The sequence below is a fragment of the Pan paniscus genome, chromosome 7, assembly GCF_029289425.2.
Source record: "Pan paniscus chromosome 7, NHGRI_mPanPan1-v2.0_pri, whole genome shotgun sequence".
Taxonomy (NCBI): Eukaryota; Metazoa; Chordata; class Mammalia; order Primates; family Hominidae; genus Pan; species Pan paniscus.
In genome coordinates this window covers 115,764,592-115,791,931 of record NC_073256.2, presented here as the reverse complement: position 1 = coordinate 115,791,931, position 27,340 = coordinate 115,764,592, and the positions used below count along the sequence as shown (strand labels likewise).

General features: G+C 50.4%; 2 protein-coding genes across 6 annotated transcripts in view; one reads left to right on the top strand and one right to left on the bottom strand.

The window, feature by feature from the left end:
• The window catches only part of STK3 (serine/threonine kinase 3), a 505,519-nt gene that overhangs the window by 378,276 nt on the left and 99,903 nt on the right, over positions 1-27,340 (top strand). For 3 of the 5 annotated variants that reach the window (XM_063606446.1, XM_063606445.1, XM_063606447.1), the window contains exon 11: positions 6,530-6,635. The exons of the other annotated variants lie outside the window; for them this stretch is intronic. In XM_063606446.1, the coding sequence (XP_063462516.1) occupies positions 6,530-6,635 (106 nt within the window). The remainder of the gene's footprint in view (positions 1-6,529; positions 6,636-27,340) is intronic. 5 annotated transcript variants of the gene reach the window in all.
• KCNS2 (potassium voltage-gated channel modifier subfamily S member 2) lies at positions 5,574-16,532 on the bottom strand. Its single transcript, XM_034966410.3, has 2 exons — positions 16,394-16,532; positions 5,574-15,785 (listed from the first exon to the last, which is right to left on the bottom strand). The coding sequence occupies exon 2, from the start codon at positions 15,741-15,743 to the stop codon at positions 14,310-14,312; it is 1,434 nt and encodes a 477-aa protein (XP_034822301.1). The 5' UTR covers positions 15,744-15,785; positions 16,394-16,532; the 3' UTR covers positions 5,574-14,309.

Sequence of the window (27,340 nt, the reverse complement as noted above, 5' to 3'; positions counted from 1 at the left end):
CACGTGCCACCATGCCCAGCTAATTTTTGCATTTTTAGTAGAGACAGTGTTTCGCCATGTTGCCTAGGCTGGTCTCAAACTCCTGACCTCAACTGATCCGCCCATCTTGGCCTCCCAAAGTGCTGGGAATAGAGGCGTGAGCCACCATGCCCAGCCTATGGTTAAGAAGCCTTAGAAACCCAATTTTTAACTACTAAATGCCTTTGCTGGCCTCCATGAGGACACAGATTGTGTCTATCTTGCTCATCACTTTGTTGCCACTGTCATTCAGTGTTTGCTGGAAGGGTGGTTGGGAAGACAAGCAAACTCATGAACATAGATACAGGCAGAGAAATACATTGGAAACAAACTGCCATTCACAAAATCATACCTGTTATCGCCCAAACCTGAGTTAGATTACTCAATAGCCAATACCCTGAAAGCTTGGGAAGCATTTATTTTGGCCTTGAACAAATAATTATCCAATTGAAAGTGAAAATTTAGGTGGCAAATACTGCTGTATTTCCTGAATTCAACTACATTGTCAGGCCTGAAAGAATATACCCCAGTTTCTAAAGGGAGAGACATGAGTTTCTCTATTGTCTTATGGAATGAAAATAGTCACATCTCTGGAGTTCTTTAGAAAGCATGTCTAGACCGTTTAATTCACACAAAACAGACAGATGCCTCACATCTGCTTTACAAAAATGAGAAAAACAGAGTCTGGGTTTTTTGTTGTTGTTGTTGTTGTTTTTTTTGCTTTAGCTAAGAGCCAGTTTAATTTTTATTCCTATAATTCTGTGGTCGTTGGTACAGAAATCTGTGTGAATATTGAGGGATATCTTAATAGTCTCAGGACTTCCTGCACTGTGAGGACCCAACCACAGTACTAAAAAGTGCTTTATAGAATACATACAATCCTCAGTCGAGGTGTTGAGAAGATAAAAACATACTTGCAAGCAGCACAGTTAATGCAATAATATATCTTTTTGCTACCAGTTCTAGTTCTTTATTTTATAGATTTGTTATATGTGCAATTACAATGCAAAAATCAAGGGTGAATGACAGACCAACAGCTACCACACAGAGATAGTGGAAATGATATTATTCGTAATGCTGCTAAGCCGCAACACTGAGGAACGAGTTTAACAGTAAGAAGTGCTCAGTCAGCTTCAGCACACATGCAGATGTAGGAACAGACATTCTGCTCTGTCCTTATTCCTACACTTTCCCTAAAACCATAATGTAAAAGGTGAGGGCCTGAAATAACGCACCTTGGTGGTTTTATCTAGCATTTCTGGAAGTGCCATTGGTGCTAACATTTCTTCAGCAAACATTCAGGGAAACTGTGTCTAAACACTTATGTACCAGAGATATTAAGATGATTGGACTATGGCCCATGCCTCGACCAGACATAGACCTGTAAGTTCCGAGTGCTGAGATGAGGGATAACAGGAATGGATGAGGTGCTTTGGGAGCTTGGAGAATTGGAGAGGGGAAGGCATTTGTTCTAGTTCAGGGAGAGGGGCTGGGGGCTTGAATTATGATAGGGCAGTGGTGTTAGAGAAGAGAGGGAAGATCCCAGAACTATTTAGGAAATTGAGCCAATGGAGCTGGTTCACTAAATGAATTTGTGGGACAAAGAAGAGTGAGAAGACGAAGTTAGCCCTGCAAACTCAACTTGGGCCGCCCCAAAGCAGTGATGCAGTTTATTGGAATAGGAGTGGGTTTCAGGGATACGAGAATGAGTCCAGAATTGGACGTGTTGAATTTTAGATGGCTATGGGATATGCAGGAGCAGGTATCCTGGGGGCAGCTGGAAACATGGGTCTGGAGCTGGATGAGAGAGGGAGACCTGGAAATGAAGACTTAGTAATCAGAGGCATGGATGGAAAGGCCCACGGGAGCTGTGCCAAGTGAGGAAACAAAAAGGGAACAAAAATAAAATTTTAGGGGGCAGTGGAGCAAGAGGGATGGCCAGCAAATTTGACAACAAGCCAGGAGGCATGAGATGGAGTTGGAAGCCAAGAGGGGAGACACTTCAAGGTGGAGATTCTCCACCACTGGTTATAGTACATAGTGGATGCTCAATAAATAAGTGAGCATTGAACAAATAAATGTAGTCAGTAACTACTGAGTTTCCATCTGACTTGAAAACAGACTTTATGTTTGTGCTGATTTACACTATAATGGTGATGGCTGTTGGCTTTGGAGCCAGAAACGAGGGGGCTAGAACCCAGCTCTGCCACTTGCCAGTCAGATGGTCTTGGAAAAGGTACCCAGGCCCAAAGGAAGATATTGCCCACCTCAGTAACTGGTCATCAGAAGGAGGTGGCTAAATAAAGTTTGATACAACCACACTGTGCAGTGAAAAAGAATGAGGTTGATTTTTATGAACTGATATGGAAAAATATCTCTGAGTGATATTGAGAAGTTTCCAGAACAGAGCAAGCTGCAAAAGCATTTTTCAATTCTCTGGGTATAAAGATGTGTCTATTCATAGAAAGGTCTGGGAAGACATACAGTACACCAGTGCAATAAGAGTAGTTACTCTGGAGCAGGGACTGAGTTTAGAGGGCGGTAGTCATGTGAATTTTGAGTTCTCCCTGTAAGGTTTGATTTCTTTGATTTCAACTATTGTGGAATTACAAATTAACACATTTTGAAACTACATTTAAAATATCTACCTTCTAGTGTTGTGGTGAAGACTAAAATGCAGTGACTCTAGACTCATTGCTGCACAAAGGATGCTCCGTACATAGACTATATAAACCGCACCTGGTAAGGACTCCTGAAAAAGGCAACGGGAACCCTCATTTTTGAGCATGGGCTCTGTGCCTGGCACTTTCTTCACAGTGACCTTCTCTCTAAGGTAGATGTTAAATGTGGCCTTGGGATACATCTCTGTGCTTCTGATTCCTCATCTACCAGTGAAAATTATACTAGAACCTATTTTATAGGGTTTTTGAGAAAGGGAAATGCACGGACATGTGCCTAGTGAATGTTAGCTATTAACGTCATCATCCTCCTCCTTAGATTTTAGCTGAGAAGACAAATGTTCAGAAAGATGTTACTTAACCGAATTCTCACAGTAGTAAATGTCTGACCTAGAATTTTAATGAAGATTTGTGTAAGTTTTTTGCACTGTACCACTGGTTAATGGTACACACACACACACACACACACACACACGTGCTTATGTAATAAAATTGAATAGAAAACTGAACCAGGGACAGGGGATTGGGGAATGAGGAACTATTGTTTAATGGGCACTGAGTTTTTGTTTTGCAAGATGAAAAGGGTTCTGGAATTGGATGGTGGTGATGGTTGCACAATAATGCGAATGTACTTAATGCCAACAAACTAGACACTTAAAATAGTAAATTTTCTGCTATTTTATCACAATTAAAATTTAGAAAATAAATTTTTAAAAAATGGAAATGGGAGAAATTTGCCTTAAGACTGCCAGCCCAGGAGCTGGAGCTGGAGCTGAAAGGCCCTGCCTGTGTCCGGGGCTCTCAGGGCCTCTGGTCACACTCTCGGTCTGGATTCCTGCCATCTCCCAGTCCCCAACCTTTTGTCCGTCTGTGCCTCTCAGGAGGGCCCCAGGAGCAGCCTACCCTCAACTCCTTTATCCCTTTGGGGCTAGACTGGCCCGCTGGAGCAGATTTGATGCTGGCAGCAGCTATCCCTGGTCCTGCCCCCAGGAATCAGTATGCACATCCTCCCTCTGATATCCCTCCTCTCCCTGCAAGGCCTAGCTCAGGCATCACCTCTTCCCTGAAGGCTAGAGAGGTGCCGTGTTGTGCCCAATATCTCACTGCTAGTGCATGGCAGATGACAAATGCACACTGCAAGCTCTTCTTCCCACACCAGCACATGCGCTGCCAGCTTCATTTGAGATCCAGCCAGTGAACCGCAGGGCTGAATCGGTATGCAGACTTCATTGTGCTGAGCTGGCCACAGAGGATACATTTAAATGAAGGGCTCAGGCTTGGGTTTGGGGTTTAGATTTTGCTAGAGGATCAGCAATGAGACATTAATTAATGTTAAGCCTATCTCTCTAACTAGTATAAAGTAATACCTGCCGACCCAACTGTGTGCGCATGTATTGACCGCTGCTCTGATGCCTAATAGTGTGTGATTTCCACTGAACCCTGCCTCAGAGGGATTGGGGGCCTATATAGTGATTCCTTTTGACATTATTCACCTGGGAACTGGTTCATGCATTAGTCATTACCTGAGGGGAATATCTGGCAAGCTTTCCTCAGTTCTGGATGTCATTCAGAAATGTGCCTCTCAGGGAAGCTGTCCCTTCCAATCTCATTGTTGGTGGCAATGCCTGACTAGCATGTCACAGGTCTCCAGCCTGGGAGGCTTTGCTAAGGATGTCGGTGCCCTGAAACTCCTGACTCTTGATGCAGCTATGTACCAGGTCAAATCGACTCCACAGGGACCTGCAATTTATCCAGAAGGGCAATGACAAGGCCCTTCTGACCTCGTTTCATTTATTATTTGTCAGCATTTATTCTGTGCCAGGCATTGTATTGGGCACTGGAGATAAAATATCCCTGTATCCATGGAGCTTCCAGACTAGCGGGGGTGACAGACATCACCCAATAAATAAAAATGACAAATTACAATAACAGCTAAGAAGGAAAAGCATTGGATGCAGTGAGACAACACGAGGGAGAGACATTGGCTGGCAGAAAGCAGAATTTAAATTGGAAGGAGTGCAGAGAAAGCCTCTCTTTGGAAGTGATGTCTACCAGGAGCCCTGGAGAGCAGCTGTTTCCATCCCCTTCTCCCCACGGGTGAGGCTGTCCCCTTCCATTCCACCCCCATGTTCACAGACACACACAGATGCACAGACACACCCACATGCATACACTCAGACACGTGGACACAGAGATTCACACACAGACACATATACACATGCACACACAGATACACACAAGACTCATAGACATCCATATGGCCACACAGAAACACACAGACATCCAGGCACACAGACATAATGGACACACACACACACAGAGACTCACAGACACAGAGACCCACATACACACACATAGATACACACATGCACACAGGCGCACACACACACATATGCATCTCTCAGTGACATGTCAAACCTGCTCCTGAGGGGCTGTCTGAGGGGCCGTTTCACCTGAGGGCACCCACAGGAAAGTTGAGGGGAGGCACTGAGGGCTAGGGCAGCCAGCACAGGGCCTGGCAAATGGCTTTGCCCTCAGTGAAACAATGGCTCCTGGTTGACGTGGTTCCACCTCTTGGTTCTTCTCCTGGCATTGTTTGCTGAGGCCAGCACTTCAGTCTCTGAATATGCAACATCTGCACATTCCAGTTTCTAGGCATCAAGCTCTTCCCTGAAATATCAGCACGAGTGAGTCCTCAGACTCGGGAGCTCCTTGCAGGCTCTAAAGCTCTGACACACATCTACACATTCTCATGGGGGCTCAGGAACAATGGGAAGGTCGGTAGGATATCTCAGTTTGACTGAAAAGGCTTTAAACACACACACGCACACACAAACATACACACAGGAGGGCTTTGTAAAAAAATGGGGAAGCTACTGAATAATCAGTGATCTCATGTTTTAAAATTGGAAAATTACATAGCAATATATTTAAACTGTGCATAAAACCTCACCATCCTCCTTCTCAGCCTCCAATCGCTGGCTCCCCGGTTCCCAGTGTAGAGGAAAGGACAGGGTGGAAATGGTTTGCCTCTGGGCCTCTGTCAGCTCCCATCAGCCCCTCTTTCCAAAGGCAGCCCTCAGTCCCCAGCCCAGGACAGGCATGAAGACAGCTGCCTGGCTTCCCTTCAGCAGGCAGTGGGGAAGCCCAGGGACACCCTTGGTTTTGTGGATTGTGGTTTCCCTCCTCTCCTCCCACATTCCCACAAAAAGAAATGCAGAATCCGATCCTGTGATGGTGGCCTTTGTAATGACTGACTCTGGACGCAGTGGGTTACAATGTAGCTGCTCCTGGTGGAGTCAACCCTGGGCAGACCTACAAAGTTTGCCAGAAAAATCAATACAAAGCTGACAGATCAAAAGTGAGTCATGCCAGTTCTCCTCTTAGGAAACAGTTCGATGGGTGTCTGACTGCTAGCACCTCAGTTCTTTTCATAGTAGGTCTGAAAATAGCTCAGAAATCTTTAAATGTCTGGAGACGTAGGCGACAAAAAGAGTTTTAAGTGGAAAAAAACCTCCCCAAGAACCCCAATTCTGTTCCTGCCACACATACCCCCAGCCCACCCGCTCATGCCATGTAGGCTGCACTCCTGGGTGCCCAGGGACTGCTGGGCAGATGGACTGGCTGCTGTGGGAGGCCGATAGTCTAGGGCACAGGCTCGGTCATCCCTGGATGGATGATGAGCCTGGTCATCCAACCTTCAGAGGCCCAGGCCCTTTGTGCTGCCAACTCTGTGTGTCCCTTGTTACAAAGCTCTAATGTCTCTTCTGCCTGTGCCTGGTTGCTGGTTGAAAGGCAACTCCTTCCTAAATGGGCCCTTTTCTGTCTTTTAGATAGAGCCTTACTGGGCCCGTGCAGATTTTCCACTTCCTCGGCTGTGGCCCTTGGCATCTGCGGTTATATTCAACAGGAGCACCAACGGTGGCCAAGAAGTCACTAGTAAGTCTAAGACACTGGAAAGAGAAAGATTAGCCTGTGTGTGAGGGGAGTGGGGGGGTTGCAGAAAAGGATGGGTTGTTGGGGGAGAGCCTAGGGATGAGTCTGTTGGGAATGAACATGAGTTAACATGGACAGAAGCGGGGTGAGAGCCTTAGAATGGATACAAGAGGACCGATGTGCAAGATACCGAGGAAAGTGTGGGTGACACCTGGTCCGGTGGGTGCAGGCGAGGAGACAGAGGCACTACTGCAAGGGGCACCCCTGAAGTAGTGTTTCCCCATGAGTGGTATGAAAGCCACCTGAACCCAAGTCACCTGGGAGCCTTTAACTGCAGATTCCTGGTTTCACCTCAAGAGTCTGAATTTGTAGATGGGTGATGCCCAGAAATCTACATTGTGAAGAGCTCCCCAGAGGATTCTGCCACAGTAAAGTGTCTCTCAAGTCTACACTGCTTATGACTGTGTGCAATGCCCTTTGGATTTATTTCCCTTGCATCTAACATGGTACTTGGCAATTACTCAGCTGCCAGTAAATAATCAATATTGTGAGTAAAGGGATACATACATTGGGAGGATTCAAAGATGACCGAAATTTCAACCTGAAGGGCCAAGAACACTGTGGTTCCATTGATAGAAATGAGGAAGAAGTCAGGAGGAAGAGCAAGTTTGGAGTGAAGGTGGGAAATTCCATTTTAGAGAGGGTGAATGCCAATGCACATGGGTGACGTGGGTGTGGGGCTCGGGAGTGAGGGCGTCGGGCAGGAGACACGGGGGTCCTTTGCAGGTGGGTTGAGGCTGCAGTTGGATAAAGGGTGTGACAGGCTCCTATGGACATTGTGGCTGTGGACAGAGCTGTGGGAGAAATGGAAGAGGGAGGGGTCAGAGGAGAAGGAAGAACCATGGGGTGATGGGAGGGAAAAGCAGAGCCTGCAGCACACAGCGCCCCAAAATCACAAAGGAGGGAGTTCCCAGGACTTAGAGGTTGATCTGTGTGGCCAAAGAATTCGGGGGAGCTTGAGGACAGGCCACTGAATTTGGCTATTAGGAAAGCACTGGTGACCATCAGGACAGCAGTTCCAAAAGGGTGGTGGGAACAGAGGCCGGTCACAGAGAAAACACAAGGAAGTGACAGGAGAGGAAAGCCAAGGTCGCCAGTAGAGATCACCCCCTCAGGATTTCTTAGGGAAAGGGAGAGAAATAGGTTGGCAGATAAGTAGTCAGCTGAGAAAAGCAAGGCTATGGCCTCACTCATCCCCAAGGGCCCCTTCTCATGCCAGGCTCCCTCAGGGTGCTGCCTGGCCTCCAGGCCTCCCTCTGCCCACTGCACACCCCCTCTGTGTATCCCAGGCACTCGGGCAACATGGCTCTGAGTATTCCCTGTCTCTCCAGGTGGCACCACCATCCACCCAGCCACCAACCCAGCCAGAAACCCAGAAACCATCCTCCCCTCCCTCTCCCTCATCCCACATCCAGTCACTGATGGAGTCCTGCAGAGCCGCCTCCCCGTCCACCTGCACTGCCCCTCGTCCCCACCCCACTCCCTTTGTATCTGATCTATACTGTGACCGTGACCTCAAATCAGCCACCTGTCCCCTCTCACACTTCCAAGCTGATGCTAGAGTCATATTCTGACAACATTCATCTGGTCAGGATATCTGTACCCTGGTGACAAAAGAATGAAGCTCAGGCTCTTCAGATGGCTTAGTTCTGCCCCGCATCTGCACCTTGCTTTTCTCTAGACTTACTGACTTCAACGTTCTGCACACATGCTGGTGCTTCAGCCTCCTTCTGTGCAGGTCCCTGTTACTGGAGGAAAAGGTTTTTTCTTTTCCCTTCCCTCCACCTGCCCAGCCCTGACTCCCAGCACCATGCCCTGTCTGGCTGGCTCCTGGAGTCCTCTTTCTGTTTGTAGCCCAGAAGTCCTGTCTTCACAAAGGAAACAGTTATTCCTCTTTCCTCATGTCCTCATTGCCCCCTTCATCCAAAAATGCTTCCAGGGGGCTCCTGTGCTCTCTATTCTACCAGATTGTGGAGCCCTCTGGCAAGCAGGGATGGGGGCCAGTCCAGGTGGAGAGCAGTGGGAACAGCCCCAGCGATCGTTGCCCCCATGAGGCCTTGCTGGGCTAGGAGCACACTAGGTTAACTGGAAATAAAATAGACTCAATGGAAGGCCTAGAATAATGTCACTAGACATTGCCTCTCTTTTTGCTCTCTGCTCTTTTCCCTTCTTTCTTCTCTGCCTTTTCCTTTATTCACTCTGTCCTGTTCCCTCTTTTTTTTTCTCTCTTTCCCTCCGATTTCTGGTTTCTTTTTATCCACTGTTCCTTCTGTAGGGCCTTACACAACTCCAAGGCATGCCAGCCTTCTTCTCCCCTTCTCTTGTATCTCTTTCCCCTCCCTCTGTTTCCCCTCCATGGGTCTCTGAGGCCTTGTTTGCATCTCTGTTCTGAATGCATCAGCTGCCAGCTGCAGATGCAGTCGTTTGCTTGGGAGAATTTACCCAGGAGGATGGTGCTATTGATAAGTGAGGTCCCAGAAGGAGGAAAATGTTGCAGAGTTTCAGATCTGCAGCATTGACCGGATGTAACACCCATGTAAGGGCCTTGGGTGGAAATGCTAGTTTAAATTTCTCCTAAAAGTAGGAGGAGATAATAACCGTGTACATGCAACATTTAAGTTCTTCCCTCAAGGGGAGGTGTTTGTTTTTCCTTTTAAGATGTAAGGCATCCTGGCCCTAAAATACCCCCTGAATATCCATTTATACCCTTGCTGCAGGGATGGTGGCTAAAGGGGAGGAGCTGAGCTACACCCCACTTGATGGAACGCAAAGACTGTGGTGAGGTTGGAGAGCAGTGCTGTGCATCCTTCCTCAGCCTTAACGAGTGCGGGGCAAGGTTAACACAGATTTCTACACCCTTTTGCTGCATACACAGACGAGGCCACCTGCAGATGCCACCACTGCTCAGTGTGAGTTGAGTGTTGGATGGGAGAGCCATCTGCTCCATACACCTCAGGGCCCCTTCTGGGGCCCAATAACCTCATGGGAACAGGTGGGGGATCTCCTAGCCTTCACAAAGGCAACAAACCAAAATGAGCAAAGAGTTAGCCCTGAAGTCGAATGGGATCTTGTTGATTTTCCTCTGCCTAATGATTGTTAATAGGAGGAATCTGGATTCCGTGTACATAGGTGGAAATAGTGGAAATCCCAAAGGAGACAAGCTGATGATTTTAAAACTTGATTCACTTGGATCAGAACCTAGCTCAAGCATTTTCCTGATTGCATTGTCCCTGCAACTGTCGTCTATTGTAGCTGACTGCTGAAGAGGAAATGAAACCAAATAGAAGGTTGTTTGTAAGCAATCTCTCTGCTCTTCTTAAAAATAAATTAGGGATATCAGGATCGGCTCATGGCTAGAATGAGGACATAGAGAGACATGCAGAAATTCTGTTTTTATATTGAGGTGAAGAAGTGGGTAGGGAGGGCTTTAAGGATTATCTAATCCAACCTTCTCATTTTGCAGCAGTGGAAGGTGAGGCTTGGAGAGGCCACAGGATGTGCCTACAATCACAGAGCTGGAGGCAAAACCCAGCAGAACCAAGTCAGCCCAGTGGCCTTCCTACCGATTCACCATGGCCTTTGGACCGGCCCATACTCAGTCTATTTTAAGTAGTGCCAAGAAGTGTCTCTATGTATCCCCCAGCAGTATTCATGCCCAACCAGCCAGGACACTCAGGGTTCCCCAGTTTACTATTAGGGAGCTACTTCGGCAGCAGGGAGAGTGGTACTTTGGGACAAGTTGGGGCTGGCAGGGCAGGCTGACAGAGGTGCTGAGCAGGAAAGCATGCAGGAGGAAAATCCTGCAGGGGTGTCTGTTTCACAAGAGTTACAAGAATACAGGACCATTCCTTCTACAAAGGAGGCTAGTGGTTCGAGATCCTAGAAAACCAGGACTCCGCCTTTACCAAGAATAAACAACAGCTTCTCCTTCCCCAAATTGCAAAAACAAACAAACAAACAAACAAAACACCCAGGCTTTCTCAGGAAATCTGGTCCCCAACTTTGAATGCCCTCCTTGTTTGCTACTGCATATGTAATTGAAGTGCCTCCAAGAGATGCAAATAATTTTTGTCTATTTAATCTGCACACTTTTTGAGGCTGGAGTCCCGAGTGTGTCAGTATTACTGTCCATTCCCGAATCGAGGCACAGAGATGAAAGTGCAGCAATCAGACATAATGGTTCAGTGCAGCCTGCGTCAATGCTTGCACAGTAGTGTGTTAATGAGTGTTAAAACCGACATCTCAAATATGGCGTCCTCAATTTTAAAAATTACAGCTCTGTAAGAAGTCATGCTGTTAAAACACACAAGAAATACCAGTTAAGCCTTCAAGTAGCTAACACACAGCCTGTACAGATCACCACTATCCCAAAGTGCATAACAACTTACTTTCTTTGAAATGAGGCAAGAATTAACAGGTAGTTCAATTATTTGAGTGCTAAGATAAGTAGAAATAACAAATCCAAATGTTAAATACCAATTACTACCTTACGAGCTACAAATCAGCTTGGCATTACAACATGCCCTTCCTCACTCACAAACCCAAGAAATGTGGGGGTTTGGCAGAAAACACAAACCTATAACCAATATGCATTTGTGCAACAGATGTGTCACTTCCCAATCCAGCACTTCCAAAATGCGCATCACAGATATCAAAGCCTGGCCCATATATTTGTCCTACTGGCATTGAAAACAATAACCTTCAAATGCTGGGAGTGACACTTCTCTCAAGCTCACAGCTGGAAACAAGTCATCTCCAGTTTCTACTCTGTCCCCCTAAAGGAGGTTTACAGGTCAGTCTGACAGCCTGGTTGCCAAAGATGTCACCTCATATTTTTACAGAAAATTAACCTGACCCTCCCTGGTTAGCTTCAGGGACTAAAAGAAACTGCTGGTTAGATGTTATCTAGCAAGGTCAATCAAAGACCCAGTGGAGAGCACCTGTAAACTTCAAACCTTAGTGAGACTTTAGGGGAGAGGAAGATTATTTCTCCCTGGGTCACCATTCAGTCTACATCCCTTGTGGGAATTAGCTCCAGGGTTCAAGCCAGCCGGGTTGTTCTCTCTCCTACTTATCTGAAACCACCACTTGAAAAACTCAATGCTATTGGGACATTCTCATGCTCAGAAGTGAGTAAAGGTCCAGTTGGGCAAGATAATATTTTATATAAGTATATATGTATGTACAAGAGATGTTAAAAAGATAGTCTCTAAAGCACGTTGGGATTCCTCCAATGAAAGGCACCAGATAAATGCAAGTCATTACCAAAAAGAAAAGTCAAGTTTTCCAGCTTTCACATCTGCAAAGGGTAACCACTAGGGTACCTCTTTTTTGGTGGTAAGCCTTCTTGTTTAGAAAAATCTTCATGAGAGTGACTGAGTTATTCTGCCTCGTTCCTTGCTTCCACTTTGCATAAGCTTCCTGGTCAGCGGCCATGGATACCAGGCTCAGTGACCCAATACCATCAGCCTTGGCAAACTGATCGGTCCTCGTAAGTCTGTACCACCACCTGCCTTCAGTGCAGCTGGGGATGAGTCTGTAAATGTTATGCCTTCCAGGGCTGGAAGCACCAGCCAAATCTAAGTGTTCCATGTGCAAATTCTGAAAAATAACCCTGCTCCTCTGATTCAGTGCCCAGTTGCCTCTAAGTCATCTCACTTTTCCTGATGCTTCAGAGACACAGATGTAGACACTAGGAGACAGCCACCTCCCAGCCTCCCACAAGCCTCCAGTCCAATGGAAAGATTTGAACTGGGGGCTCCAGGACACAAGTGGCTAGTGAATTCATTCAATAAATCACCCACACTGTAGTAGCCATGACAACTACAAGAACACAAAGCCTTCTGATAAGATCCTTGCCACACCTCCATGAGGTAAGTATCATCTTCAATCAACTGAAACACAAAAGGACCTCTTAAGAAGAGGCCCAACCTTTGGATGAAAACCCTGGATAGCTCCATGCTCAGACCCCTGGGTTCTATTGCCTTTTCAAAGATGGAACAATAATGAAAGCCACCTGGAAAACCATCAGATTACCTTAAAGATGATGGAGAAGAATTATCTTATAGAGGAACCCAGGTTCCCTATCACAATGTTATGTGCTGGTTAACCGAACAAGAGGAGCAGGAGCATTTTGGAGGAGGAAACAGTCGTCTCCCTTCAATACAAGTTTGGAAGCTTGAAGGTCTTTTGAATAGCATTAAGCTTTTCAAGTTTACAATTTTTTATGACATTTTATGAACTAGCAGTTTTTTATTTTACAACTCTTTCCTTTCTCCTGGCCTCTACCCAGTCACCCCCCATGAAAGGCAGTGGGAATGCAAGTAAGAACCGCAGCGTTTCCATGCTGGGTAAGCCACACCACCATCGTGCACGTCTATATTTTGAGTACATGCTTCCATACCACCAGGTTTCCATGTCATGGCAGGAACTCCAGGGCAATCACAGCATCATATACAACATACTATATCCTAGAAGCAAAATTATCTGAGTAAATTCTGCTTGGAAATAAAAGGGCTCTCATTTGATGAGCTTTCAGAGAAGGCAACAAAAGTATTTAAGCTACTGCCGTTGCTAGCAACCCAACAACGTTCACCTCAGGGAGACAATACAACAGTAAACTTCTTTTCAGTTGAGGAAGACAACACGACCTTACTCCTAAACATCTTAAAAAATAAATATTTCAAAAACATGCTAATATCTTAGACACAGCAAAGTTTGGTCAAATGGCCTAGATCAGAAACCTCATCCGGAAATACATTTCTCTACAGTCACCCTAGGAAACAAGGAGGCTTGACTGTGAACCAAGGGGCTCAGCCTGCACTAACTTGGCTTTAAGCACCCTAGGGTTTGGACTATTTAGCTGAAGCCCCTCTCCCTAACACATCTGTTCTTGGGAAAAAAATTCGATCTTCACTGCATGTTTAACTAAGTAACATTCTCTAAAGAGTGACATTTATGAGATGAACATCAGTGTACATCGTTCTAAAGATGATTGGTGCACCCATGCAAGCCACGGAACTACAGATCATTTATAAAAACAACTTAGAGACTTGCATTGGTCAAGTCTGCTTAACTTTGCATTCTGTTTGTTTTGGTACTAAAACTAAGTGAAAGCAATGGATAAAGAGCTGAGATTTTGTTTTCACATGACTGTGAGCAAAATCTCATCATATCCTTGCTGACCTCATAGATGCATTTCCACTGGACAGACTTGTGGGGGCTTTTTGTACAGAACTCACACGACAACCTCAGAAACAGGAGCATGACAACTCATAGACAGTACTGGGCCACAAGCACTAGAATAGCGTACACGATGGACAGAAAAATTAGCATTCTGGGTGTACTCATCTGGCAAAAAGGTGAACATTTTATGCCCACGATGCAAAGACCAGTGAGTGTCATTTCATGGAAAGGTGCAAAGGCATGGTGTCAGACACACCACCCTCTAAAAACGATTCTAAATACTGTAAAAGAAACCTGGGTGCATATCCCATGCATCTCTCCCCTCAGGGGCTGGGCATACTCCTTACACCATAACCATAAGGTGCCTGGGCTGTGCCAGAGGCACAAGAGGCAGCTCAGCAATGTGGGGTGGAGGGTGACAAGTCCTCCCGGCTAATGTAGGGAATCATTTAAACTGAGTTCACTTGGTGAGCTCCTGCTCATGTTCGTCAGGCTTGCCATAAGGGATTTAACTTTATGGGCATAATAGTCCCTTAAATTGACCGAAGGGACCTCCTTCATTCCATCTCCAAAGTCACAGCTGCGCATGGCACTCTCAAGTTGCTTTTGGCGCCGGTAAAAGTGGGAGAACTTATTGAAGATCAAGGTGATGGGCAGGACCACCACGAGGATGCCTGCCAAGATGCAGGCAGAGGCAGTCAGCTTTCCTGCTGTGGTCCCTGGGACCACATCCCCGTACCCCACTGTGGTCATACTGACAGTAGCCCACCACCAGCAGGCAGGGATGGTGGCCAGGCCCTCGTTCTCTTCCTTTTCAATGGTGTAGGCCACCACGGAGAAGATGGAAATCCCCACGGAGAGGTAGAGCAAGAGCAGCCCTACTTCTTTGTAGCTGTATTTCAAAGTGGCCCCCAGGGAGCGGAGGCCAGTGGAGTGCCTGGCCAGCTTTAAGATGCGGAAGATCCGCATCAGCCTCAGGACCTGGGCCACCCTGCCCAAGTTGGCTAAAGTAGGTGTGCTCTCCACCACCAGGTTCACCACCAGAGTGATGTAAAAGGGGACGATGGACATGAGGTCAATAAGGTTTAGGGCATTCTTGAAGAACTTGAGGAAGTCAGGGGCCACAGCAAACCTGGCCACCAGCTCAAATGTGAACCAGGCGATGCCAAAGTGCTCCACGATTTCGAACCTAGGGTCCTCGCCAGAGTTGCCCTGGCTGTCAGGGATTTGGAAATCGGGCAGGCTATTGAGGCACATGGTGATGATGGACCCCATCACCACCAGGATGGACAGGATGCTGAAGACCCTGCTCAGCACTGAGTAGCCGGGGTTGTCCAGCGCCAGCCACAGCTGCCTGCGGAAGTTGCCGAGGGGCTGCCCATCGAACTTGGAGGCGTCGTTGTAGAAGGCAAGGATCTCATCGAAGGAAGACGTGGTGCTCTCCTGGTCACTCTGCTCGTCCCACTTCTCCTGCTCGGGCTCTACTTTGCGGCCATGGTAGCTGTAGCTGCAGCAGGAGTCAATGAAGAACTCGTTGATGCCCCAGTACTCGATCTCCTGGCTGAAGGAGAAGACACATAGCTCAGCCATGACGTGAAGCTTGCCGGTGTGATAGAAATGCAGCACGTAGGGGAAGAGCTCAGGGTTGCGGTCGAAGTAGAACTCCCGCTGGACGTCGTCGTAGTCATCGCAAAGCTCCAGAATGGCCTCGCGCGAGTGGCAGAGCAGCAAGCGGCCCAGGCGCGTCTCGGGGAAGCGCAGCAGCGTGTGCGAGCGCAGCCTCCTCTTGAAGCCGCCCACGTTGATGCGGATCTCCCCGTCCTCGACGTTGGCCTCCGACACGTCCCACAGGCTCTGGCCGGTCATGCTGGAGGCGCCGGCCGCCCGCGCCGCGCGGGGGCGCTACACCTGGAAGCGGAGGGAACAGCGTCGGCGAGAGCGCCGTGCGCCCTGGCTGGGCCCCCTCTCCCTACCCATTACTGGCGGGCCCAGGCCTCCTGGTGGGTCTTGGGTGCTGAAGGGCTGGGCTGGGGCAAGAGTTTGAGGGGTCTGACCCCCTCCCAGGAAAGGCTGGGGGTGGGTATGTTTCTGTTAGCACAGCTCCACCCCAGGGGTCTCGGTGGGCGCTTTGCGCGTGCGGGGTCGCGTCCCCGCGGCTCTGAGCGCCCAGAGGGCTGCATGCTGACCTTGTCCATGGGCAGGCCCGGGAGACGCCCCCGCCCGCTCGCCGCAGACAGGCGGGACCGGAGCTGAGATACGCACGGGCAGGGCCGTGCCGACACGGGGGGCGCGTAGCTTTGGTGGGGTGGGGGGGATGCGCTGGAGTCTGGAAACCCGGGCCGCGGGAATGAGGGGGGCGGCCCGGCCTCCCCTGGGTCCAGATCCCACGCCTGCAGCCCCCGCGTCCCCGGCCCAGGTCTCCCTGCCGGCCTGGCGCTATGCCCCGGGGCCGCGTGCGCTGCGCCTCACCCAGCGGGGCTGCCCGGGCTCGCCCTGCGCGTTCTGGAAGCGCTTACCTGGGAGCACGGGCGCCCGCGGCCGAGGCCGGCGGGAAACTTCCCCAACCCGCGGGCGAGCATCGCGGCGGTGGCCGCTGCCTGCTGGCGGTGCGTGCGCGGGTGCGAGTGTGTGCGCCCGAATGTGCGCCCAGCGGGCCGGCGGGCGGGGGCCGCCGAGCGTCTCCTCCCGTCTCGGGCCGGGCACGCCGCCGCCGCCCGCAGCTGCGGAAGGCTCACAGGTGGCTGCGTGGTCCCGCCGCTCGCGGAGCCCCCTCTCCGGATCCGCGCGCCCCTCACCCGCCGAGAGAGGCAGGAGCCCGCGCCGCAGTCGCCCCGTGAGCCGGGGCGGGAGCAGAGCGGGTGTGACCGGGCGCCGGCCCTGCGCGGGGCGCGGCGCGGTGGTGCTGAACGGACAGCTCCGCGCGCCTCGGCCGCCGCCCGGGCTCGGAAGGCGCAGCCGCCGCCGCCGCTGCTTCTCTGCGCTTCCCCGGCGCGTCACCGCGACCACCTTGCGCCCCCGGCTCGGCGCGGGGCCGACACCTCTCCCTCCCCCCCGACCATCCCCCGGTGACAGCTGTTATTATCACCACCCCCAGGGCGCAGGCAGGGGGCTGCCTACGGTGACCTTTCCCCGCTGGGTCTGGCGGGAGCTGGGCTGGGAAATAAAGGGCGGCTTGCGCGTGTCCGGGGACAGGGTGGGACCGGAGGAACTCCAGGTCTCCCCTTTTAGGGACCTGAAGAAAAGTTTCCCGAAGCCCGGGGGTGGGGTTGTTGGGGAACAGGAGCTGGAGGGGAAAAGAGGGGGCCGGGAAGTCCAAGGTGGAGATCGGCTTAGTACGCGGGGGGCGGGAGCGCAGGCCGCACGGCGGGGGCGGGAGTCGCTGAGTTCTGGTCGGAAGCTCTGTGTGGGCACCGTTTGTGTCCAGGCCGGTGTGGTGTGCTGGCTGTGCGGGACTGCAGGGCGCTGTGTGTGTGTGTAGGCTGAGGACAGCAGGACTTTTCAGTGTCTGTGTGTACCGCGTTCATTAAAATGGGTCCTCTGTCGGATGGGAAGATGCGTCGGCACAGGGGGGCCCTGGGACGTGTGTCAGCGCAGTGTGTGCATGGGGAACCGTGTGCTGTGTGTGCAGTGTGCTGTGTACAGTGTAGTACTCTTGGGACTGTGACGGGCTCATGTGTGTGGAATATGTTGAGAGCGGTGTGCTTGCCGACAGTGGGGACTGGGGGGTTCGAGCTGGAGTGGGGACTGGTAGATGTGCTCAGGATCTGTGTCCCTATTCCTAAGAAGACTCGTGGCCCAGATCTGAGCTCTTGGTCTCCTAGGGTTGTCCTTAAGGCCCTGCCTACTGGACCCAGTCCCTGGGGAGCCCCCTCCCTTTGGTGTTTCTCTGTGGTGTCCACTTGCAAAGACTGGAGCACCGTGGGTGTGTGCGCTTAGCAGGGAGCTAGCGTCTACATGTCTCCGTCAGAAGTCCTGGGAATGCCCTTGCAGGGTGGCTCTGGACTCATGGTGCAACCACTACTGCCACAGTGGGAAGCACATTCTTTCTTTATGCAATCCTGGCAATGCCGTCCCAGCTGAAGAGGTGCTCTGTGTAGCTCTGGAGGGCTTGGGGCCTCCTTGGAGGACCTGTAGAGGACCCTTAATCTGGCTTCAAATGGGGGCTCCTGCATCCAAGTCTGACCCATCCCTGTGACCCACTGGCTTCTGGACATGTGTGTGGGTGTGAATGCAGGTGTGTTTCCTGCTGAGAGGGCTTCACACCCATGCCCCTGCAGGTCTCTGCAAATGTGGGGGATTCCACAGAGGCAGCCACATGGGAGAGGGATAGTAGGGTAGTGAGGGCCACACACACTTCCTCTTTCTTGTGTTTGACCTTTGGGTCAAACTTTTCTTTGGAAAACTTTTCTTCAGGTCCCTAAAAGAGGAATCCAGTCCTCCATTCTGCCCTACCCTCAAACGCACACAAGCCACCCTTTATTTCCCAGTGTGTTTGTGTGTGTGTGTGTGTGTGTGTCTGAGAGGGAGAGACGGAGAAAAATCTGATCTTGGTTATCCTTGTCTTCATCTCCCTTTCTTTCAGGGTCTGTGTGTGGACAGCAGCCTCTATCTAGGTCTGCTGGGTCCATCATTGGAGGTCTGTGGCTCCCGCACACTTGGCTGCAGTCTGGGAGCCCCTGGATCTCCTTCATCCCCATGGGGGTGCTGTGGAGAGAGTGCCACCCTTGCTGAGGGAGTGTGTGCTTCAGTGCATTTATAATCCCTGTGTCGCTGCCTCTTTCACCCTTTTCCAATCCCCCCTTCCACACATTGGGGGTGATGGTGGCTGCAAGGTGTGGGGGCCTGAGCAGCAGCACCTATGGGACAGCCTTCATGGGCCCTGTGGCTCTCCCTAGCTCTCACCCCTATCCTTTCACTACGAGCTGCCTGCCTTCCGGCCCCTCCAGAGCTCACAGCCCCCTTCTGTGGCTTCTGCCACATGTCGCCATTCCCAGCCGCTCCCATTCCCTTGGCCTTGGCTCCTGGCTATTCTGGTTTAGCTCAGTGCATAAATCACCTTTTTCTGCTGCATTTGGAGGGTCCTTCCTTCTACACATACTTGAGTTTGATTCCTCCAGGGCTTTCCTCCCTCCCCTGCTTCATGTATCTGCCCGCCTCCTTCTGTTCCTGTCTGTTGTTCTTTCTCTTTCATCCTCTGTGGTCGTGGGAGATTTCACCCATGGAGAGAGAGCCCTCTGCCTTCTGCTTTTCTTTGTTTTTTCCACACCCACGGCCACCCCACCTGCAGACCAGGCTCTGCCTGGGCCCCTGGGGCTCTCACCCTCCCATCTCTCTAACAGAGGCCACTCCTTGCCCCTCTCAGCTCTGCCCCTGCTCTTGCCAACAACCCGACCTCCTACCTTCCTCCCTCTCTCCCTCCCCCTTGTCCCCTTCCCCAGCTGAGAGAGCTGTGCCAACATGCTTCCAGCTACACTGGGGCCCTGTGTCTAAGCCTGCCCTTTGATAGCTCCTCCTGTGAGTTTGGGGTCAGGGACAAGCCCCCCTGCTCACCTTTCCTTGAATGGCAGAGTGAACTTGGAGCCTGCAGGGAGAAGCCCAATGTGGGGCACATCAGTTATTTCTTGGAAAGGCTGAGACAGAAGCTCTGTGGGTCTGACAGATGCCTTTGCAGAGGTTAAGTGTATGTGACAGGCAGAGCCACTTGCTTATTTCCCAGTCACCGTGCTGAAAAGAAATGGAGCCGTCTCCCTCCTTCCATACCGGGGAAGCTGGCTTTGTTTATGGTTTATTTAGAGGTCTGAGCCCTGATCTTAAAATACAGCCACCTGCTCCAGGCGCAGGTTGAGGCCTGCCTCTGGGCTGGCCTGGCCTGCTGGGAAGATGGTGAGGGGGTACAGGTGTGCAGGGAGAGGCACCCTGGGAAGGGGGATGAAGAGACCTTAGTCAGTGGCCCAGATCCTTGCACCTGGTCGACTGTTATCTCTGCCTTCACTGCCAGTGATGATCTCTCAGCTGAGCCCACACATCTCAGACTCAGCTTTTCTCCCCCTGACAGGCGAGGGGGCTGCACTGGCAGCTTGGCTGAGGGAGCTGCCTGACCTACATTCCCCACTGTGAGGAACAGTTGGGTCCTTGACCTTCCCCCTGGGGTTTCAGCACAGAGGTGCTTTCCGCCCTGAAGGACTGGACAGTTCACCTGTGTCCATCCTGCTCCCCACCAGCCATCCTCCCCACAGCAGCCAGAATGTCCTTTAAAAACACAAACCAGGTCATGTCATTCCCTCCTGAAAACCTTCCAGGGACTTCCCATTGCACTGAGAATGAAAACCATCTCCTAACCACAGCTCCAAGACCCCCTACGATACACTCTGCCCACCTCCCGAACTTCGGCTCACTGCTCTCTTCTCCACCAGCTGTGCTCCAGCCGCACGCTCGCTTTGCTCCCTGTGCAGGGTCTCTGCACTACCACACTCCCTGCTTGGCATGGCAGTTCACGGGGCAGGCCCCTTCTTGCCACTCAGGTGATGTAAATATCACCTCTTCAGAGAGGCCTGACTCCCCAGTCTAAACTGGAGCCCTTGGTCAGTTTCTCTTGTTGCCTTCACGACACGTATATTAAATAGTTATTGAATACATGATTGGATGATGAATGAATGAGGCCCCAGCTGCTATGTTAAGTTATTCTGTGCCTGCCAGAGTCTTGGCCCCAACTCCTTCCTCCTGATGCGTCAAGAAGGGAACTGGATGGGGAGGGAGTCACTGTGCTTGGAGCTGTGGTCTGGAGCCCCCAGGCTCTGGGGTGCTCTCCTGAGCAACTGATCAGCTTAGTAGATCTCAGTCCTAGCTGCACATTCGAATCACCTAGGGAGATTTTAATTTAGCCAATCCTCCTAGATGCCTTGGGCCTCACACCAGGCCAATTAGATCAGAGTCTCTGGTGAGGGAAAATCAGCATTTCTTAAGCTCCTAAACGATTCCAGGGTGGAGCCAAGGTTGAGCCCCTGAGCAGCCTGACTTTGGGGGTGCGGATCGAGAGCTGTGTGTCCGTGAGTCTGCACCCGGCGGTCAGTATCAGGGATGGGGTCTGCGTCTCACTCGGTTTGGCAGACACCCACCCACTGCCCCAGCTCTTAGGGCAGGGCCTGCCTGCGGTGGGAGCACTGTGAGGGCTGAGTGCCTTTGTTGTCGCCTCTCTCCATGCCAGACTCCTAGACGGTTTCCTGTGCCTGCTCCTCCCAGAATTCTTTACCTTGGAAACAATTTGAGATTAGGATCTGTCACAGTTTCTCCTCCTCCTTGGAAGAGGATCCCCTCTTGAGCCGTTTTGATGTTGATGGTGGAAATGGGGACGGAGGACAAGGGAGCTAGCCAGCCTGTCTGGGTGGCTTTACAGTAGCAAGGGCGCAGGGGCGTTGCTGGGGATGGAGGCAGGCCTGGAGATGAGGGAGGCAGGAGAGCGAGACCCTGGAATGAGGGAAGCCAGGTCTAGGCCCCAGTGAAGTTGGAGTGGGGGGAGGGGAGGGATTGAGAGGAAAATTGGAGAACAAAGGATTTTAGAAGTTTTGCTGCACGTTACAAATGCAATTCCTCATGAAGTGTTTTCTCAGGAGGCAACAGTAAATGTTTATATGGCTTTTGCATTGTTCCTGGATGCTGGACTGAATTTGTTTTATAGGTGAGTCCTTGCCTGGGCCATTTGGCTTTATCTGCAGAGGCCACTCCCCCATTTGACTACAACCCTTCCATCCCTGTGTGCTCCCTGGAGGCCAACAATGAGGCAGAGAAGGGTGTGGTTGTGTCTGAAGGGCTTCTCTAAGAGTCCTTTAATGAAAAGGGGCCCAGATCCTCCAGTCTGGCCTGCACAGGGCCTACACCTGTGGGGTTGGAGCCCTCAAGTTCCCTCCTCTGATACCTCTTGCTCCAAGTTCCTTATCCTTAGAGGGCTCTTCACCAGCCCCACTAGGCACTGCTCCCTTGGGGGCCCTCCACTGAATTCCTCAGGACATCCTGAGACAAGACTGGAATAATTTATTATTTATTTATTTATTTATTTTTGAGACAGAGTCTTGCTCTGTCACCCAGGCTGTAGTGCAGTGGTGCGATCTTGGCTCACTGCAACCTCCACCTCCTGGGTTCAAGCAATTCTCCTACCTCAGCCTCCTGAGTAGCTGGGACTATAGGCACCTGACACCACACCCGGCTAATTTTTGTATTTTTAGTAGAGACAAGGTTTCACCATGTTAGCCAGGCTGGTCTCAAACTCCTGACCTTAAAAGTGATCCACCTACCTCAGCCTCCCAAAGTGCTGGGATTATAAGCATGAGCCACTGCACCTGGCCCAAGGTTGGAATAATTAAGAGAAGTTTGATTAAATTTAAACTTAGAGTCACCACAAAGGAAATGAACAAGAGGACAACATGGCTGCAAGGGTAGGGGCAACCACCTCCCTCCAGGGCCCCTCTCAGCCTCAGGGGTCTGGCCATCTTTCCCCTCTACCCTAGGTCCTCCTGAAGACCACTGTGCAGAGGTTGAGGCCCAGGGACCCAGAAGCTCCCTCTCCCTTGGCCTTAGGCATATCCTATGCAGTCAGCTGTCTCTCCTCTCCTGAACTTTCTGTGGGAGGCTGACAGCTGAACTGAAGCCCCCATCCCCTCTCACTGGCCCTACCTTCTGGGACCAGTGGGATGTCCAGATCAGAACAATTCACCCTGAGGCCCTCCAGTGCGTTCAGGGAGTGGAGGAGCCTCAACTACCACCCACCACAACAGGTGACTACGGAAGATGAAGATGGCAGAGAAAATGAAGAGCCAGCCCTGCACCCTGAAGCTAGCTGTCCCAGTCCTGCCCTTAGCCATGAATCCTTGGGTGAAACATTTACTCTCTCTATGCCTCATTTTCCTCATCTTGAAACCTATGAGAGTCCCACACTCATAAGATTACTGTGAGAATTAAAAGATGCATTAAAGAGCTATATACCAAGGCCTGACACATAGCAAGTGCTGAAAATGTTAGCCATGACGAGTGCCAATTGCTGAGTGCTTGTGATGCGTCGGCCCTGTGCCAAGCTCTCTGCTTGCCTCTTGCCCTCACTTGGGTACTATTATTACCTCATTTAATGATGCCCATTAAGTGGGGTGTTTAGACTCAAACATGTCTCTGTGGTATCCAAATCTGCCCTCTTAACTGTCTCAAGTAGGTGCAGGACCAATTAGGGTAGGCTAATTGCTGTAACAAACAACCCCCAAATCCCAGGGACTTAACATAATACAGCATTCCCCCCTTATCTGCAGGGGATACATTCCAAGTCCCCCAGTGGGTGCCTGAAACTACAGATAGTACCAATCCTAGAAATTTTTTTCTATACATACATACCTATGATAAAGTTTAATTCATAAATTAGACACAGTAAGAGATGAACAATAACTAATAATAGAATAGAACAATTATAACAATATGTCAATGTCACCACTCTTGTGCTTTAGGGCCATTATTACAAAAAGGGTGACTTGGACATCACTGTGGCCCTGAGACAGTTGATCTGATAACCAGTGTGGCTGCTAAGTGACTAAGGGGTGGGGAGCACCTGCAGCATGGATTCGCCAGACAAAGGGAGGATTGCTGTCCTGGATGGGACAGCAAGAGATTTCACCATGCTACTCAGAAAAGCACACAATTTAACATTTATTAATTATTTCCACAATTTTTCATCAAATACTTTCAGACTTCAGGTAAATGAGACCAAAGAAAGTAGAACCTCGGACAAGGAGGAGAGCAACTTGAAAACAATGATTTCTTGCTTGTGTTATGGTCCAGTTGGGTGTTTGGAAAGCGTCTTCCCCACATGGTGATTCCAAGATCAGTATCCTTCCATCTAGATCTCTGCCACCTCCCAGGGCCCCAGAATCCTTTCCCGGCATCCTCTGTATTAAGTTGAGCGATAAGGGAAGAGACAGAGCATGGACAATGACACAAAGATGCTTTCGAGGCCAGGTCTGAAAGTGGCAGACTTCACCTCTGCACATCCCCTGGCCAGAACTCAAGCATATAAAACCACAGGGTGTCGAGATTATAGGAAGAAGCAGATCACAGAAACTGGGGTCCCTGGCATTCTCTGCTGCTGATGGATGAGCAGAAGCTGGTAGACATCCTGCATCCATTTCTCCCAAGGTGGAGACAGGGGGCACAGGAAAGTCCTCATTGCTATCCTTGGCTGGAAGGACCTCACTCCAGGTCCAGGATGAAGCCCAGGATGCCCAGGCTCTCTAGGAGTCCTGGCTGGCACTGAGAAATGTTCTCTTAGTCTTCAATAGGACTTTGTTTTCCTTTTCTCAGAACAAAGTCTTCCACTGTGAACTTATCCGCACTGCATTTTAGAAGGGTGCCATTCCACGTTCCCACTGAAGCTGGAGGGGTTTGGGCAGAAGAATGTAGTGAGGGATTTTAGGCAGATCACAGACTCTTTTTTTTTTTTTTTTTTTTTGAGATGGAGTCTCGCTCTGTTGCCCACACTAGAGTGCAGTGGCGTGCTCTCAGCTCATTCCAACCTCTACCTCCTGGGTTCAAGCGATTCTCCTGCCTCAGCTTCCCGAGTAGGTGGGATTACATGTGCCCACCACCACGCCCAGCTAATTTTTTTATTTTTAGTAGAGACGGGGTTTCACCATGTTGGCCAGGCTGGTCTTGAACTCCTGGCCTCAAGTGATCCTCCTGCTTCGGCCCCCCAAAGTGCTGGGATTTCAGGCATGAGCCACCGTACCTGGCCAGATCACAGACTCTTGGGGCCAGAAGCCAGACTTGGAAGCTACAGAGCCAGGACATACATGCAGTTGGTGGCAGGATGCTGCAGTCCCAGCACAGTGCTGCACACAACACCATGCAGGCACCAAGGGTGGTGGGAGGTGCTTGGAAGCTACTGCTCTAAATGCACTGACTGCACGTCTTTGTCTGCAGGTTGTGGCAGAGTGGAGCACAGAGGGCTTGGAAAAGCCTGGCTGGTATAGATGGGAGGGAGAGGGCAGGGGGAGCTATAACATGTAAGAGTCTAGATGGGGCAGAATTCACCTAGATATGGAGTGGAAGCTCAAGGACCCTGCTCCAAAAACCCACCCCGCTCCTCCTCCCTTGACCTCTACTCCTTCCCTAGGCTGGGAAGTTGTGAGAAATCTCTCAGGGTAAGATCCCTTTCTGTCCTGGTCTGTTTGTCTTTATCATGCCCAGCTGTCTACCCTAGGACACATTCCAAGCTCCCAAACCTCCCTCAGTTCAGAGGTGCTCACAGCTGCTGCCCCAGCCCTCGCCCTTCTGCTGTGAAAGTGACACCTGCCCACCCACCTACCCATCCGCCGCCCATCGATCCATCCATCCATCCACCCACGTACCTATCCCACACCCTGGATGCCTCTGTGGGCTCCTGTTTCCATGGTTACTTCCAGGGCCTGAGTTGGCTCTGGGTTTTCTGAAAGATTCTCCAGCTCTAGGCTATTCCCCATGACAGCTTTGTTGCTGGACCCAAACCCTGGATAGCTTCTGAGATACCACGCTGCTTGTAGCTCTCCCTACCCGCAGATCAGGCATTGCCTGCAGATTGGTCCATCAAAGTGATCAGTTTTCTGGACCAAAATAAAATCAAAACTGGACACAGTGGCTCATGCCTGTAATCTCAGCACTTTGGGAGGCCAGGGTCGGAAAATCACTTGAGACCAGGAATTTAAGACCAGCCTGGGCAATATAATGAGACCCCATTTCTACAAAAAAATTTTTTTAATTAGCTGGGGATGGTGGTACACACCGTTAGTCCCAGCTACTGGAGAACCTGAGGCAAGAGGATTGCTTAAGCCCAGGAGTTCAAGGCTGCAGTGAGCTACAATTACACCACTGCACTCCAGCCTGGGCAACAGAGTGAGACCCTGTCTCTTAAAAAATTAATTAAATTAAATTAAAAGCTCTCCACTGCTTGAACAGCGAGGCATTCTGGAAGGAGAATGCCTGGGGGGCTGCCACAGGAAAGCAGGTGGAAGTTCCCAGAGATAGGCAGGTGCTTGGCTGGGACGGCCTCTTTGTAATAATAACAAAAGCTAGCATTTATTGGGCACTTACTGTAAGCCAGGCACTGTTATAAGGATTAACGTCTAGTAACTAGGTTAATCGTCACAACAACACGGTAGGGCATGTGCTAGGATGATCTGAGGGGGAAACAGGCACAGAAAGGTTGAGTACCACGTTCACAGTTACAGAACTCATCAATGATAGAGCCAGGATTCAAGGCAAAACAGGGTGGCTCCAGAAACTGTGTTTGTTTGTTTGTTTGTTTGTTTGTTTGTTTGTTTTTTGAGACAGAGTCTCACTCTGTCACCCAGGCTGGAGTGCAGTGGCACAATCTTGGCTCACTGCAACCTCCGCCTCCCAGGTTCAAGCAATTCTCCTGCCTCAGCCTCCTGAGTACCTGGGATTACAGGTGGGCGCCAACACTCCTAGCTAATTTTTTGTATTTTTAGTAGAGATGGGGTTTCACCATGCTGGCCAGGCTGGTCTCAAACTCCTGACCTCGTGATCCGCCCACCTCGGCCTCCCAAAGTTCTGGGATTACAGGCGTGAGCCACCGCACCCGGCCAAAACTATGTTCTTAAACATTGCATTCACTGCTTCTCTACAGCCTTCCACTCCCCCACCCCTGGGATTCTGGAAGTTTCCCTGAGTCATTTTTTCAAGACAGGAGGTTCCTGAACACCTCCCCAGCACTCAGCTCTGCTCTGAGCCCACATGTGAGAAGCCCCCCTTTCCATTCTAGGCCCACTTGGGAGCCAGCTGTCAGTTACTCAGAAGCCTGGAAGGGTCACAGCTGTTCTCAGGAGGAGTCCCCTGGATTCTGCCATCTGGCTGGTCTGTCTGTGGGCTCTGGAGGATTCCCTCAGGACAAAGCCAAGCTGCAGCTTGTCCTTAGAGACCTTCGGGAGGGTGGGAAGAAGCAATCCCATCAGAGAAACCCAGCTGAGGGAAGACACAAGATGTTCCCCACGAGTGACAAAAAGCTAATTCACACCCTTCCCTGCAGCCAAAAAATTAAGCTAATTTTTCATTTCTCTGCTTACGTGTGACTCAACTAAACATAGGCATCTAGGAATGCAAACAATGACTAGATTTTCTAATTTAGGGCAGTTTAATTAAATCTTGCTAAAATGACGGAGGCTCTAGGTATTTTTATCATGGTAGAAAGCTCTGTGACTTGGAAAGAGGAGGGGTGGGGAACACAATGCTGGAAGCACCTCCTCTCCTGACCCTCTCCCACCTGCACTGGCCTCCAGGCCTGCCCAGTGGAGTGTGTCTCCTGAGAGAAGGAGCGGTCCTCTCTTAGGGTTCTAATTTCCCTTGCTCTTGTTTATATTAAAGGAACATGTTTCCTTACATTACATTCATTCTAATTAGCTGGGGCTAGAAAGAAAAAGTCCAAATCACTTAGCAAAAAA